General features: G+C 28.0%; 1 protein-coding gene across 1 annotated transcript in view; it reads left to right on the top strand.

Moving 5' to 3' along the window:
- The window catches only part of LOC122270980 (uncharacterized), a 30352-nt gene that overhangs the window by 8387 nt on the left and 4231 nt on the right, over positions 1-17734 (top strand). Inside the window, exons 2-5 of the mRNA XM_087167556.1 lie at positions 510-577; positions 4764-4807; positions 5934-6002; positions 16016-16126. Coding sequence (XP_087023682.1) covers positions 510-577; positions 4764-4807; positions 5934-6002; positions 16016-16126 — 292 coding nt within the window. The remainder of the gene's footprint in view (positions 1-509; positions 578-4763; positions 4808-5933; positions 6003-16015; positions 16127-17734) is intronic.

Below are 17734 nucleotides of genomic sequence, written 5' to 3'. Positions count from 1 at the left end.
CCATATTTATGAGAAAATGAAAAAAATTAAAAATGTGTTAATAGTTTCTTTTTATTCACGAGGCAAAAACGAATGAGAATCGACAAATAAGAATCTTACCAATAAAAAAGTGGTACCATTAGAACTAATAACTGAAGCCAAAATATAAATAGCATTGATAATTTAGTTAATCAATGCTATTTATACTTACTGACCCACTTTCTTAATATTCATCCATATATTTTATCAAAAATTGAAGGTTATCAGTGAAATATTCAATTTTAAACTAACAATATTTATGAGAAAATGAAAAAAATTAAAAATGTGTTAATAGTTCTTTTTATTCAAGAGGCAAAAACGAATAGGAATCGACAAATAAGAATCTTACAAATAAAAAAGTGGTACCATTAGAACTAATTACTGAAGCCAAAGTATAAATAGCATTGATAATTTAAGTAATCTAAGACTGATTTCTAAATATTTTTTTAAATATTAATTTGTTGTTTATTTATTTATTTTTGTAATTTTAGACAAAGGATAAAATATTTCAACTGGTGAAGATGAAGCCCAAAGTCATTCGGCCTAGCTGTCCGATGGGGTAAGAATTGATTAACTTAAAATATCAAACTTCGAAACATAACTGTTTGATTTTCGTATTAAAATAGAAGTTGACGAGAAAAGAAGTCATTCGTTGATGTTTTTAGTCTCATTTTTAAGAGTTCTCATTAATGTTTTCAGTCTTATTTTACCGAGTAACCATTGCACAGTGGGCCAGCATCCAAGGTTTCGTGGCCAAAATTAGTATTTCGATAAAATTTGTATTTAGGAGTTTTTATGTGCAGGTAAATTGAATTCATAGTTAAAATTTTGAAATACACTAAAAATACCCAAAAAAGCAAAAGGGCGATGGAAATATGGAGAGCAAAAATAAAAATATATTGTAGTACGTTTAAATAATTAAATATAGTAATGAAAATATAATAATTTTCGTAATTTCATATTAAAAATGAAAAGCAAATCATATTTCCGAAGTAATATTACAAAATAACTCGAATTAATTACAAAATAAAGCGAAAACATGAAAAAAAACATATTTTTTGTTTTTCGGTATATTTAGTCCACCTTTGCATACGGACAAAATGGGGCTGATTTTTTCGAAAGAAGAAACATCAAAGAAGACAACAAAAAAAGTTTAGCTAATTACCTCGTGGAACTTTTTGGAACTAATTTTCGAAAGTCATTCAAGTATTGTAAAATGTCAAATGATAAGATATAAACTGTAAGTTTGTCGAGAGTATTAACTAATCCAACAAATTGAAAAATTGTACTATAATTTCAGACTAATTACTCTGATAAAAAAGGAACAGTAAGGTGAAATTCCTATACATATTTCTGAAATAAAAATTTAAGAGTTACATTTAAAACGATTTTAGTTAACATATTTTTCATTAAATTGTACTCTCGTCGGTCCAAAATGTAAATTATAATGTTTGGAATGATTATGAATACTTAATTTGGGATATATTAATTATTGCCTACATATATTTTAGTTGAAAATAAATTTTTTACTTCTTCTGGTCCACAGTGCATTGGTTAATAGTCACCCGCCGTCCAATAGCCAGTGGTCATTCGTTAATATTTTCATTCTTATCTTTCTCAGTAGTCATTCGTTAGTAGATATTCGTTGATGTTTTCAGTCTCATTTTCTGAGAGGTCAAAAAGCATTCATCTTTAAATAGTGTTTTTGTTTTATCTTCGCTTAAATATTAAAAATAAATGTGTGCACCTATACATTTTTTAATTCATTCTTGAAAACGCATAAAAATAGTTGTATTAAGAGTTGTCAAAACGTAACACCCTGCATAATTGTTGAAGGATGTAATAAAAAGATTGTTTTTTTTCCTTTTTTATAATTAATGAAAAAACAGTAAATTAAAAATAACAACAACATAAATTTGGGTTAAATAATTTTTATAGATTATATACGGGACGAATTGATTCGTACCTTACATTTTCGTTGTTAGCGAGGTTAGACTGTACTCGATTTCAGGATAAATAGTTTTTATCGTTCAAATAAAGTGCAAATTGTCACATTCTTGTTATAAGCCTGTTTGACTATATTTGATTTTTGATGAGATTTTTGTTCCTTATTCAAAAAAAAAATTTCGATTTAAATGTTCTTTATTGTAAAATGTATGATGTTATTCGTTGTATCACAAAAGTGTAGTATGAGTCATTTAAAGCATTTTGAACACAGATGAAAAATTTGGTTTTTCAGGAAAATTAAATGATTTATATTTTCTTTCTATAATTTATGTACCAAAATTATATTATGCTAATTTTCTATATTTTTTAATAATGCATTTTAATATGTAAACTTATTGTAATTACGTCCATGCAACTGAATCATGCGGTTTTATGCTAATATGATAAAAAGTCCCTCACAAACTTTATTTTTTAAACTGATAAAAATTATATATTTTTTATTTTATTCCTAAATAACTCACCATAAAATTGCGTGATTAGTTTTATCTGTACACGTACTTCTTAAATGAAATTTTAAAAGTCTTCGAAATAGCACATGATCATTTTGTTTAATTTATATAAGAACTTTAAAGTTAATTATGAAGTATAAATCTTATATGCAGAATCTTATATGTAGATTTAAATATATATTGAATTTCTTCCGTTAGAAAATTCGTTACTTTTACACTAGCTGAATATACAGTAAGTAATTGCAGATCAAATTACGGTAAAAAGTACAGCATCATCCGTGAAATAATTTTACCTTAAAATCCCTTTTCACCATCAAATTTTATACCGTATATTTTGCAGTAATTATTATTCATCTTAAGTAATTCAGTTATTTTATAATAAATACTACTGTTAACATTACGGTATACCAGATTTTTTGTTCGTAAAATTTTATGGTAAAAAAGGCTTGCATCCATAGTGATGGTGTATTTCATGGTATTATGATAAGGAGTTTGTTACAGTACGAGGTGAAAAGGAAAGATAAACCGGTTTTAAGCAGCTCTACAAAATCAAGTACATAACTTAAATGCATGTACCGAAAGAGTTAATAAATATTTAAGATTTTTGTATTTATAATTGTTCCTTGATCTTCTCGGAGACATTATGTTATTAAATTAAAATATAAGAAAATAACACATTTTTTTGTACTCAACTGATTGCAATAAAGATTAGCTACCAAAATCTTTATCATTCAGCATAGTAAAGGATACTATTGCTGGTAGTCAACTCATGCTAGTCAAACTTCCCCCCAAACCAGCAATGTTTTCCATTATTTTTGCATTTTGGTACAGAACTTAATTATTTTTATTTCAATTTCCATTACTTTCAATTTATTTAGTTTCATACTTTCTGTTCGATTTTAGTTAATTATTTTTGTTAAAATAGTTCTTAATTTTAACTCTCATTATTACTCGTATTTGTTGCAATCCTTGAATATTTGACGTTATTAGAAATAGCACAGAACTCATTTTTCTTTATTTCAATTACTGTATATTTCAAAGTGTTTAAATTTGTAAAACTACGTTTGAGAAACGAAATAAACACACGATTTCAAAGAAATTTGGAAATACTAATTAGGTGTTGCAGATGTTGATCCACGTTTATCACTGAGCATCTGAAAAAAAATTTAACATTAAGGAGCGAGCAATTAACTCATAAAATAATCGTCTGTAATTGGATTTAAAACGATGATAAATGCTGTACTAAGACAAAAAAAATCATAGTTTAAACATATCTCTTGAACGAACCAATTGTAATTTGTATAGATTTTGTCGGATACAAAAATTTGTTCGCTTTATCCAAAATTTTTTCACAATCGGGGACTAAAATTCCACCTTGTAGTCGATGTCCAAGTTTCAGGACCTCAACTCAAATGGTTATTAGGTTATAAGAGATTCGACATAGCATGCCGGCACTTAGACAAATAAAAATACTAAGTAAACACAAAAGAGAAGTTGAAAACTAGGAGGAAGAGATTTGAATTTACCAGATATTAATCACAACATGCATTGAAATTTTTAAAAATATGCAAAGTTTTCAAGAGAGATGAATTTGAACTTTTAAATAATAAAAAGTTAATGTTAGAGATTGTTGACAAGAAAATTCTCATTTATTTCGTCACACATCAAAATGAGATGCATTTCTATCATTTTATGCCACATATTATATAATCCTCAGTTTGAATATATGTTTCAAACACAGATTATTTTTCAAGTAACAGTTCATTTTGAAACGATTAACATACTAACAAAGTGTTATTTTACAAAGTTAAAACAACTTTATATTTTTGAAGCAAATAATCTTTGTTTCTTTCCTTCTTTTTTTTATTTTTTATTAAAGAAAAATGACTTTTACTGAAAAATGGCGAGCAGAGCAAGTAGTTGGTGTTCGGAACAAGCAGGCAACGGAGCGTTTTAGTCTTTGAAAGATTTTAAAACTCTGAATAATCTGCAAATTAATTTCTAGCAATGACTAATGCTGAAGGAGAAAGAGAAAAAATTCATTATTCAAAATTCCCTCCAAAATTCAAAAATTTTAAAGAATTTTAGAATAGAAGGCAAAACTTCTCCCTCGAATCCCCTATCCAAATTTAAAAATCATAGCACAAGCACAAACTCCTCCAATTATAAGAACTTAATGCTCGTACTTTCATTAGATAGGTCACTGTGACATCCCATTTTTTTAATGATGACTAAATAGTTAAAAGTATGTTTATATAGCTTCTGATACATTTAAATCTAATGTTACAGTTATCATGAAGATGACTCATCATCAACACCTGCGTCTTCTGCAGGTAGAACCTTTTTTTTCTTCTTTTCCTTCCTTTCTTTTTTCTCCACTTTTAATGGATATTTAATAATAATTTTGATTTAGACAAAATAAATAGGAGAGTTGGATAAAACGGGATACCATTATTGTTTTTATTTACTACGGAATATCTGTTTCGGAAAACAATACATTATTTTTTTTGTAGCTACAACATTTATTGAAGCACACAAAAAACATATTTTCAACTAATTTTAATGACAGCGAAATAGAAAAAAAAATTCATTTCCAAACTCTTACATATCCCGTTTTAGCATACCTGGGTTGGATAAAACGGGATAGGGTTTACAATGTTTAATTTTTTGCATATATATAAAGATAAAATAATAAATAATGCAAATATATAAATAATTGCTTATGTATAATAATTGTTTATGCATAAAAAAGTCTTCATCAGAGAAATACATTACAATTAGTTCTAAAGAAAGATGTGAAATCCTAGAGTCGAAAATAAAATGCTTAATAATGAACGTTAATAAACAAATTTTGCATTACTATATAAAGAGACTAAATTATTCAAAAAATATATATAGTTAATATAAATAAGTTGTTTAAAAAGCCTAGGCCTACATTAATATATGGCTATTTTAAAATGTAATAATCCAATAAATAAATAGGTGGATAAAACGGGACATGAAAAACTCTATCCCGTTTTGTCCGACTCCGTCACTTTTTGAAACAAACATGGTTGCTGCGTAAATGTGAAAAGAAAATTAGATAGACTGCGCATAAAAATATTGGTAAATAAATGGTTAATTAAATTTAATACTCACCGGAATTTTATTCCCATATATGTAGGCAGTACAATGTAAAAAACAACGCACGTAAATGTAGAAAATGGCAAAAAAATAAAGTAAAAAAATTCTGAGGCCTACAACTTTCTATCAAATAGTGATCTCGAGGCGGGACGCACTGAGAATGATATAATCACGGTCGAATAACACGTTTCTGTCGTTGTTCACTAGATAGCTGCAATAGTCTGGTCCCTAAGTGGCGTATCCCGTTTTGTCCGACTATCCCGTTTTATCCAACTCTCCCCTATTTTAAATTAAGTTTACGTTAGTACTCAGTTAACGTGAGTTTATTTTCTACAGTTAACTTACCTGAAGCTCAAATAGAGGCACAGTATACTGCACTGCTAATGGAAATTCCAATACGGCCGGGTAAGCCTTTTATATATTTGAATTTCAGAAATCATGTTTGATTTTTGTAAAATAGCTTACGATGATATATGGATTTTAAACTAAGAGGACTGCTAACGATGTTATATTCCATATCCATAAAATTAACAATTTTTTAATACTCTTTTTCAAAGAATAGGATCTGAAACTACCGTAATTTAAAATTCTGATCATTAAAAGCTAAGTTAGAACTGATTAAAGAAACGAGAAGTGATAATTCAGTGCAAGAAAACTAGTCAGAATTTAAACTTAAATTTTCAAAAAAATTATTTATTTTAGCATGAATAAATAAAAAATTGATCATTTACAATTTCTCTCTGACTTATAACTATTTAATTTTCATGCAAATGAAAGTTTAGGACAAGTAAATTTAAGAAGTAAAGAAAAGTAAATTTTCTTTAGAATTTTTCTGTCATCAAAAATTCTAAAGAAAATTTAGAGAAGAAAATATTGAAAGACATTTTTTTTCAGATTAAATTGAAGGAAAAGTGCAAAATTTTTTCTGTCTTTAAGAAATCTGTAAAATTCTTCGAAATAACTTCAATAATTTTTCTACTGTAGATTTTCTGGATGTAATTTTCAGATAGGAAAACTGCAGATCCTCTCAAATTCTAAGAAAAGCACATCGATTTACAAGTGGCGCTACGTTTTTACAAGTGAATCACACCACTAACCACTATTTTATATTCCACTATGTTCACCCTAACTATTAAGACTTAAATACGCTCAGTGGATCTTCCTATCAAAGATCAAAGGTTACATAAGAAAAAGCTAAAAAATGACTTTGGCTAATGACTTTGACCAGCAAAATCTACTAGTACCAACAGTGAATCACAATGATATGTATTTCTCTAAATGCATACTAATGATTACCTAAACAATAAACATATGTGTGGTGCGTAATTGACGCCAGCTTAAAATTGACCTTAAAGTAGTAAGAAACTGAAATTTTACACAATTTTGAGGATCATTAATTGCTTTCGTCCAAAACAGCCTAGTATGAAATGTGCTGAAAAATAAACCTTAAGATTCGCAGAAGCAAAATCAGTTCATACAGTTTTAGTTACTGATTCAACTTTTCTTATAATATTATCAATTTAAAGAACATTTTCATTTCAAAAACTCAGTAATGCCTAACTTATAATATGATCATTGAATAAATAAACAGTTATGAGAATGTTGTAAATTGTATTGCAATATAATATTGCAATATAATATCTGAAGTTACCATCACAATGTAGATCTTACAGTCACAATCTAAATCTCACTGCTGTGGGGATATATATATATATATATATGTATATAAGTTCAAAATGTAACGAAAACAAGGGAAAAATTACAGAACAATGAAAAAAGGGGGAGAAAAGAAAGAAATAATAATAAAAATAACAAAAAACCGGAAAAAAGACTAAACATTTAAAAAAAATCTGGAAAATAAAAGATATAATCTTTTCCTCAGCTCACACGATTATATCCGCAAAAAAGAGTGCTTTCTAATATTGCATCAATATAACCAAAGCAAAATAATGCTGTGCTGACGTAAAGTTTTAGATCTTGCGGATTTTTTAGGATTACTTAAACTAGATCAAATTGAAGCAAATGATTAAAAAAAAAATATTATTAACAGTTTAAGAAGCATTTAATACCGTATTTTGGACGTATTTACTGTTTTGACATAACAACATTATTTATTAGCCTCAGACCAGAGCGGGACGGAAAAACTATTAAAAGCGGTAGCTATGTTTAGCATATGCACCACTTATTATTTTTTTTAGGTAATGGGGTAGATTTAAATTTCCTTAGTTCCTTTTCCATTTTACTCATGTTTACATCGAACTTACAAGGGAAACTAGGGAAGTGTGACTCGCCAATTTTGAAATAAACTAGTGGGATGTATGCCTTATGAGGAATAATTTTAGGGGGAAACATTCGTTTCGGCCCATAGAAGGTCCTGTGCGAGATAAAAAATATTTCAATCTATAGAAAAATCGGTATTTTATTACTTCAATGCAGACTATTAGTTATTGTAATTGTCTCATACTCCAATTAATTTTGCGGTACTCTTACGTACTATATAATGCATATTTATTGTCAAAATTGATTTCGAAAATTTTATATCTCTGTAATTTTTCAGAAAAACCTGTTAGGTTAACTTTAAAAAAAAAAAAAATTTACATCAAATTTTTTAAAATTTTTTTTTCAAGGAACTTTCCAAATTAATTGGAGTATGTTATCGCAAATCAATTAATTAATTAATAATTAATTAATTAATAATTAATTTTAGATTAATTTATTAATTAGCAAATTAATTAATTATCCAATTAATGACAAATTAATTGGATTATGAGGCAATTACAATAACTAATAGTCTGCATTGAAGTAATAAAATTCCGATTTTTCTATATATTGAATTTTTTTTTTATCTCTCACAGGACCTTCTATGGGCCGAAGCGAATGTTTCCCCTTAAAATTATTCCTCATAAGGCATACATCTCACTAGTTTATTTCAAAATTGGCGAGTCACACTTCCCTAGTTTCCCTTGTTAGTGGTGTAGAACTTTATGTGCCAGCTCAAAGGTGGTGATATTAGGGATTGCGATGCATTTATTTTGATCAGAACCTAATAAAACCGCAACCAAGTTAATGGAACTATTAGTAATATTTCAAAAGTTATAAAAATTTTTTTTTATAAAAAGTACTCTTTTGTACTTAATACGCTTCGCATCGCTATATAGACAAGCAATGTATTTGATCAAACTTATTTATATATTCCAAATCGAATGAGATCGAAAGCAAATTAATAGAAATTAAAATTCCTAAACTTTTTTTTAATTTAAAATGGTTAACCGAGTGCTGCAAAAAATTCTGACTTTCTCCGTATATTTGACTGTTGAAAAAGTCAATTCAAATTCTAATTTTAGCCATGTAGTTATGCTTACCATAAGATAACTTTACCTTTTTTCAAATCATTTCGCGATTATTTTTTATACTTGCTACTACTTTTCATAAATTACTTCAAAGTTTTGAGCATTATAAATAACTTGCGATTCGGCTTCATTGTCTGATTATTATCTGCCTTTAGATACAATTTGTCATTTCGTTAAATTGTTTGCCCGACATTTTTTTAATGGTTGATTAATATAGTTTTAAACGCTTTTACCCTTAAATAAGTAAAACATTTAAAATAAAGACAGTTTGAGATTTTTCTTAACTCAGCATTAGAGCTGCCGTGAATCAAAGGACAAGGCGCTCACCTTTACCCTGGTTCGAATCAAACCGTTGACTGCTCGTGCGCCGACTACAATGCTGACATAGTCGTTTTATAGAGTTCTTGTTCGTTTAAAATAACCGGTTTATATTAAGAAAATGAATTCTTTTGCTAAAATGACAGAATTTGCTTGATATAATTTTTCGTTAAGTTAAATTACCAGACATTTTTTTTATTGTTGGCCAATACAATTTTAAATGTTTTTACACTTGAACATGATTTCTATAAGTAAGACATTTAAGATAAAAACAGTTTAAAATTTTTTTTCGTACCTCACCATTAGAGCTGCCGTGGTTCAGAGGACAAAGCGTTTGCCTCACAGTGACATGAGCCAGGTTCGAATCAAGTCATTGACTGCTCGTTTGCCTATTACAATGTTGATATAGTAAAGTAATGCAGTGAAATTCGAATATTTGGTAGAGTTTTATGCAAAAGTGCAATATTTGATAAACCATGTATTGGTATTGTTAACAAATGAGAAAAAAAGTGGTCCTCCTAGCCGTCATGTTAGCTTAATCTGAAGAAAAAAAAATCTTTTAATTTTGTATTCAGAAAAAAAAATAATTAAACGAGGATTTTGTTTTTTTAAGATATTGATGTGATTTTTTTGATTAACTAGAACATGTATTGCGTTATTAAAATGATGCTTTTAAATTAATAGCTTCTAATATTTCTAAAACAAAAATAATTGTGAATAGTGAAATATAAAGCAAAAATGTTACGATAAATGGTATATTACATTTAATAGTTAATTGATAAAATAAGTTTTTCACATCTTACTGCTCGTTTGCCTATTACAATGTTGATATAGTAAAGTAATGCATTGAAATTCGAATATTTGGTAGAGTTTTATGCAAAAAAAAGTGCAATATTTGATAAACCATGTATTGGTATTGTTAAGAAATGTGATCAAATGAGAAAAAAGTGGTTCTCCTAGCCGACATGTTAGCTTAATCTGAAGAAAAAAAATCTTTTAATTTTGTATTCAGAAAAAAAAATAATTAAACGAGGATTTTGTTTTTTTAAGATATTGATGTGATTTTTTTGATTAACTAGAACATGTATTGCGTTATTAAAATGATGCTTTTAAATTAATAGCTTCTAATATTTCTAAAACAAAAATAATTGTGAATAGTGAAATATAAAGCAAAAATGTTACGATAAATGGTATATTACATTTAATAGTTAATTGATAAAATAAGTTTTTCACATCTTACTGCTCGTTTGCCTATTACAATGTTGATATAGTAAAGTAATGCATTGAAATTCGAATATTTGGTAGAGTTTTATGCAAAAAAAAAGTGCAATATTTGATAAACCATGTATTGGTATTGTTAAGAAATGTGATCAAATGAGAAAAAAGTGGTTCTCCTAGCCGACATGTTAGCTTAATCTGAAGAAAAAAAATCTTTTAATTTTGTATTCAGAAAAAAAAAATAATTAAACGAGGATTTTATTTTTTTAAGATATTGATGTGATTTTTTTGATTAACTAGAACATGTATTGCGTTATTAAAATGATGCTTTTAAATTAATAGCTTCTAATATTTCTAAAACAAAAATAATTGTGAATAGTGAAATATAAAGCAAAAATGTTACGATAAATGGTATATTACATTTAATAATTAATTGATAAAATAAGTTTTTCACATCTTACTGCTCGTTTGCCTATTACAATGTTGATATAGTAAAGTAATGCATTGAAATTCGAATATTTGGTAGAGTTTTATGCAAAAAAAGTGCAATATTTGATAAACCATGTATTGGTATTGTTAAGAAATGTGATCAAATGAGAAAAAAGTGGTTCTCCTAGCCGACATGTTAGCTTAATCTGAAGAAAAAAAATCTTTTAATTTTGTATTCAGAAAAAAATCATAATTAAACGAGGATTTTATTTTTTTAAGATATTGATGTGATTCTTTTGATTAACTAGAACATGTATTGCGTTATTAAAATGATGCTTTTAAATTAATAGCTTCTAATATTTCTAAAACAAAAATAATTGCGAATAGTGAAATATAAAGCAAAAATGTTACGATAAATGGTATATTACATTTAATAATTAATTGATAAAATAAGTTTTTCACATCTTACTGCTCGTTTGCCTATTACAATGTTGATATAGTAAAGTAATGCATTGAAATTCGAATATTTGGTAGAGTTTTATGCAAAAAAAGTGCAATATTTGATAAACCATGTATTGGTATTGTTAAGAAATGTGATCAAATGAGAAAAAAGTGGTTCTCCTAGCCGACATGTTAGCTTAATCTGAAGAAAAAAAATCTTTTAATTTTGTATTCAGAAAAAAATCATAATTAAACGAGGATTTTATTTTTTTAAGATATTGATGTGATTTTTTTGATTAACTAGAACATGTATTGCGTTATTAAAATGATGCTTTTAAATTAATAGCTTCTAATATTTCTAAAACAAAAATAATTGTGAATAGTGAAATATAAAGCAAAAATGTTACGATAAATGGTATATTACATTTAATAATTAATTGATAAAATAAGTTTTTCACATCTTACTGCTCGTTTGCCTATTACAATGTTGATATAGTAAAGTAATGCATTGAAATTCGAATATTTGGTAGAGTTTTATGCAAAAAAAAAGTGCAATATTTGATAAACCATGTATTGGTATTGTTAAGAAATGTGATCAAATGAGAAAAAAGTGGTTCTCCTAGCCGACATGTTAGCTTAATCTGAAGAAAAAAAATCTTTTAATTTTGTATTCAGAAAAAAAAAATAATTAAACGAGGATTTTATTTTTTTAAGATATTGATGTGATTTTTTTGATTAACTAGAACATGTATTGCGTTATTAAAATGATGCTTTTAAATTAATAGCTTCTAATATTTCTAAAACAAAAATAATTGTGAATAGTGAAATATAAAGCAAAAATGTTACGATAAATGGTATATTACATTTAATAATTAATTGATAAAATAAGTTTTTCACATCTTACTGCTCGTTTGCCTATTACAATGTTGATATAGTAAAGTAATGCATTGAAATTCGAATATTTGGTAGAGTTTTATGCAAAAAAAGTGCAATATTTGATAAACCATGTATTGGTATTGTTAAGAAATGTGATCAAATGAGAAAAAAGTGGTTCTCCTAGCCGACATGTTAGCTTAATCTGAAGAAAAAAAATCTTTTAATTTTGTATTCAGAAAAAAATCATAATTAAACGAGGATTTTATTTTTTTAAGATATTGATGTGATTCTTTGATTAACTAGAACATGCATTGCGTTATTAAAATGATGCTTTTAAATTAATAGCTTCTAATCTTTCTAAAACAAAAATAATTGCGAATAGTGAAATATAAAGTAAAAATATTACGATAAATGGAATATTACATTTAATAGTTAATTGATGAAATAAGTTTTTCACATCTTAAAAAAAATTGTTACTTAAGACTTTCAAGTCTAAAGCTATAATCAGTAAAATGAAAATACAACATGTGAAATGAAATAAGTCAAATAAAATGTTTATTATCATAAAGGAAACTAGTAAAGTGAAATTTTTTAAGAGAAAAAATTAAAACAAAGATATAAGCTTATTGCATTTGGAAACAAATATTACTGTCATTGAATTTTTAATTTAACATTATATCATTCTGATTAGCGCTTCAAAAAGCACCCAACAGAAAGGAATGATTAATTTTCGATAGATCGATAGATACATATTAGTTAATTTTCACCCTTATACCATTATATTGCTTAAATCTCTTTTTCGTATAATGTCTATCTCTGTAAACATTGTTTCAAATTTATGATATCATTCTGATCAGCTTTTCGAAAAGAGACAGTGAAACGAAATTAATATTTCTCTTAGATGCATTGACAATTTAGTGGAATCTCATTTTCTGTAGCCTGTTTCTGAAAAATCTAGTTGAAAGTCGGCTGAAAAATTACGAAATTTCCGTTTAGGTTACAGTTTCTTTCTGGAGTTAGAATGCCTGTTTCTTAGCAAAATATTCATAAAAAATTGTATTTAATTAAAATAAAGAAAAAGTGATATTTCTAGTTTAATAGAAAGAAGAAAAACAATCTTTTTATTTTGAAGTAGTGAAAAGCTCATAGTTAAGACGAGGATTATTTTTATATATTGAAATTCAAATACTTGGTTGAATTGTATGCAAAAAGCAGGGTTTTCCTTTTCAAACTACTTTATTTTTTTTTTTTATAACTATCATTGAACTGCCGACACAATTTTCGGATTTACGACTGCTAATGTTCAACCTACTCCAGATGACAAGGGAACTCCTGGCTCAAGTATTTTGAGAAATTTTCCTTCGTGGGGGACTTTTTTGATGAAACTAACCAGCATTTGCATTACATGACCATAAGAACTTCCCACTGTTAGCCTGACGACAAGAGGGCTCAAGCCCATGATCCGTCTACTGCTGAGGATACTTCACGTCAGCACTGTGGTCGGTGCAAGTCGGATGCGGAATTCGTATCGACCAGCCACAGCTGGGATTCGAACTTGGATGGGAAAGCTCATAGTAAAGCGAAGGTTTTAATATTGAAATTCAGACATTTGACATTACCCCAACGTGTTACCCCAACGTGTTACTATGATTTACTTAAAACTACTAATATTATTATGAAAACAAGTAATGAATTAAATTAATAAAATATGTACTAAAAGGCAAAATAAATGGAGAAATGGTACTAATTCATTTAAGACAGTAAAAAATCGGCAAACTGTTACCGACGTCAATGATGCTCAAATTATTTGGGTAATAGCAACTAATTGAAATAAATGAAATAAGCCATAAGCTAAAAAGGAAGAATTTATGGAGAAAATGTACTTATTCGTTACTGGGTACCGTAAAAAATCGTCATACTATTATAGACACCAATGATGCTTAAATTTGGTAATGGGCACTGACGTCAATGGTGCAGTTTTTACAGGTACCAAATATACAACATATTTCAGAGTAAGGTACAACATATTTTAGAGAAAATTTGGTATCGATTATGGCTGCACCAATATTGTGCATTTTTATGATAGATTTCTTGTAGTACCTCGCAGATAAAAGTACAGGAGAATATAGCCTAACTGAGGTAAGTTTTAAATATCATGATTAGCTTTTAGCAACAGCATAATGCCAGATGATACTAAATTCAGTTCATCTTTATTTTGATGAGATGAACTACCAAAGGCATATTTTGCTTAATCCAATAACGTAAAGCCACCGAGAAGTGCAACAAATGATAATAAATAAATTAAAACCATTGGAATCATTTTAGCTTTATTGTTTGTGTCGGTATTTGTCTGAAAGCTTTGTGTTTGATTTTGTAGTGCTACTCAGTACTGATTGCGCTTTCCCCTCTCTAGGAGGAACTGGTATTCATCTAGTACATATAATAAAATAAGGAATATATATGTATCTGTATGAAAAATAGCAGGTAAACCATATCCACAACCAACCTATCAAAATACGAGATTCAGCATGAAGCTGCATGAGTAGAGAAGTGAACAAATTAAAAAACCTGATATTCGATTTTTTAAATATATTTTTTAATCAGTGACATTTAAAAATTGAAATTATCTCAGTGGCTTAACGGAAGAGATTGTTTTAAAGTAAATTATAGAGAATTCAGTTTGTCAAGTATTTTAAAGATAGCATCAAAAGATGTTTGCTAGCTTATAGCTCTAATAAAAACAAGGTTAGTTAATTTCGCGTTCGGTATTACTTAAATATTTTTTATCCCTCTTGCCAGGTTATTTGAATGATCCACGTGATTGTGAGAGCATAAGTGGACTACGTCATCAGATTAATATTTCTAAGGTTATCTGAAACTCCGCAATTACTTTGTTTACAGTTATGTTTTTAAAACTTGTTACAATGAAAATAAATAATTTAAAATCAATTGTAATTTTTAAAAAAATTAAATAATTGTGATTGACGAAGGGTGATCACAGGTAACCCAATGGCAAAATGGTTGTTGTCTAATTTTTTTTGAGACTGGGTGGGGCAGTTGGTTTGTCGTCGGCATTCTGAGCCCAAGTCTGCGGGTTCGATCTCCGGTCCAGACACCGGATTTTCGGGATGCAGAAAATCCTCAGCGACCATGTCGTATGATTATGTCGTATGTCGGCATGTAAAAGATCCCTGGAGTGCCTTATTGGCTCTTGGCATTTCCGGCAAAATTAAATTCCTAGTGCACTTTAGCATCCAACACTAGAGTCTCGGTGCTGCCATCTAGTGTGGCAGAAACTAGACGTCCAAATTAACATGACCAACGATATCTCATCCATTGTGGTGGTTCTGAAAGAGTGGATACCACCTCTGGAGAACGCACTAGGTCTGCTAATCGGCAAGACCGATTGTGCAGCTCATTGGAAATTTAAAAAAAAAAATTATTTTAACTCTCTTTATTTGTGATATTCATGTAAATGAATAAATAAATAAATACATATATATATATATATATATATATATATATATATATATATATACATAACTAAACAAAATTATTCTTTTGTCAATTTCAAATCATATATGTTCCATTCAAAGTTACATGTAACAAATTGTAGTGTTTCGGAAAATTAAAATTCGAAAAACTTGTTACAGTGAAAGGGGCTTTATTTAATTTTTTTTGAAATTTTATTATGGGAAAATTAAAATTACTTCTTATGGGTTGGATATTTAAAAAAAAATTGCTAAGTAAATTCTAGATCATGACATAAATTGTTTCTGTTTTTAGAAAATCAAAGAAGTACAACTTCCCGACTTCCCATGGAACCAATTAATGAAGCATCATCTCGTCGGAATTCCTATTGCATGGATCCAGAAATGAGATCATATCACATTGCAGGTACCATCGTGGTGGGAGCAATAATTTTGGCCGTGGTCATCATGTTTTTTCACATTTTCTGCTTTTAAATTTCAATTTACCTCCCAAGCTGTTGATATGAGGTTTCAGTTTTCCCTTCATTGGTTTACAAATATTACTGCATTCAGAACTGAAAGCTATTCAATTTTTGGATTGCAAATTTGTAGGACCTTTTTTTTCCTTGTGGTTTTCCCATTGCTACAGTGGGAAAATATTTTCTTTGTAAGGTTTCAAAGCTTTTTTAATCCTTCAAGCCAGTGTGTGATAAGAATAAGATGTCAAATATAATTCTCAGATTATTTGTGCTGTGTAATCGACTTATCGAAACATTGTAATCAATATATGAAAATAATCTTTAAATATTGTCTCGGCGCTAATATTCATAAAACCTCAATGTTAACTTTCAAACAAGATGTTATTTACTTTTCAACTCATTCATTTACAAGTACTGTATTACAGTGCTCAAGAGGCTCCAAAAGCTCTCACATTGTGTAATGGAAGAATTATGGCTACATAGCTATGTTTATGCTGCCATTATATTATTTCAAATCTGTCAATGTCCTCAAAATGTGCAATTTTATGTTTGGAAAGAAAATTAACACTAGAACGACTGATATTTTTACCTACCTAGAATGCTCATTGTTGTCATTTTGGTCGAAATAAGAAAATGGACATAAATATTTGATTTTTAATTTAAATATTTAAAGTTAAAAAGTCTCTAAAGTTTAATTTAAATATAAAAAGTTTAAAAAAAGTCATTTTTAATATTTTTAACATTCAGGAGTATTCTTAATGGCATTATTTGTACTATATAAAATATTACCTTTATTTTCAAGAAAACATCATAAAACAGTTGTAGATATTAGCACATGATTAGAAAAAAAAGGCTAGGCATTTTTCGCTAGGTTTTAGGCATGACAAACTGTTTTGTTTTGTGTCGGCTGACAGGTGGCGCATATTAATCGCAGTTTCAAACAGTGACAAAGCAGGGTGCTTTAATGAAGTAAACAAAAATAAAAGTCTCTAAAATAAAACAGTCTCAATTCATTGACTCAAAATATTGAGAATATTGTTAAGAGTAACACGCTGTGCTGTAAAAGAATTCAGAAAAATTGGCTAATTAACAAACTTTAGGTTCGCGAAATAAAATTTAGCCATGTTCTAAAAATCCTTCGTGTCGCTTACAATCGGCTTATTTGGAATTTATCCACGCTAAGATGCATACACAATAAAAGAATTTACTTTTTCAGAGGGATTTTTAGAATTATATACTATGTTAAAAATCCCATATTTATGTATAGTACTCAAGATGCAGACATTATTATTTAGTTTACATGGATATTTAATAATAGTTATTTGATCCTGAACTAAAATATCCTATTTTGAAAAAAATCCTAGGTAGTCTTAGCTGCTTTAATTTATGAGATTTCTTTATAGTTTAGCAGTGTTGTAAAGACTACCAAAATTATTTTTGTCCTTAAGGAGTAAGAAGGATTTTAGATCTGTTGGTACATTTCTTCCCTAAAAAGGAACACAACTGTATGTTCTCCAAGCTACTTCTGTCGATGTTTTTTCTTAATTTTATCAAAC

The sequence above is a fragment of the Parasteatoda tepidariorum genome, chromosome 7 (genome assembly GCF_982258835.1).
Source record: "Parasteatoda tepidariorum strain Cologne lab strain chromosome 7, Ptep-v5.0, whole genome shotgun sequence".
Taxonomy (NCBI): Eukaryota; Metazoa; Arthropoda; class Arachnida; order Araneae; family Theridiidae; genus Parasteatoda; species Parasteatoda tepidariorum.
This window is presented reverse-complemented; position numbering and strand designations above follow the sequence as displayed.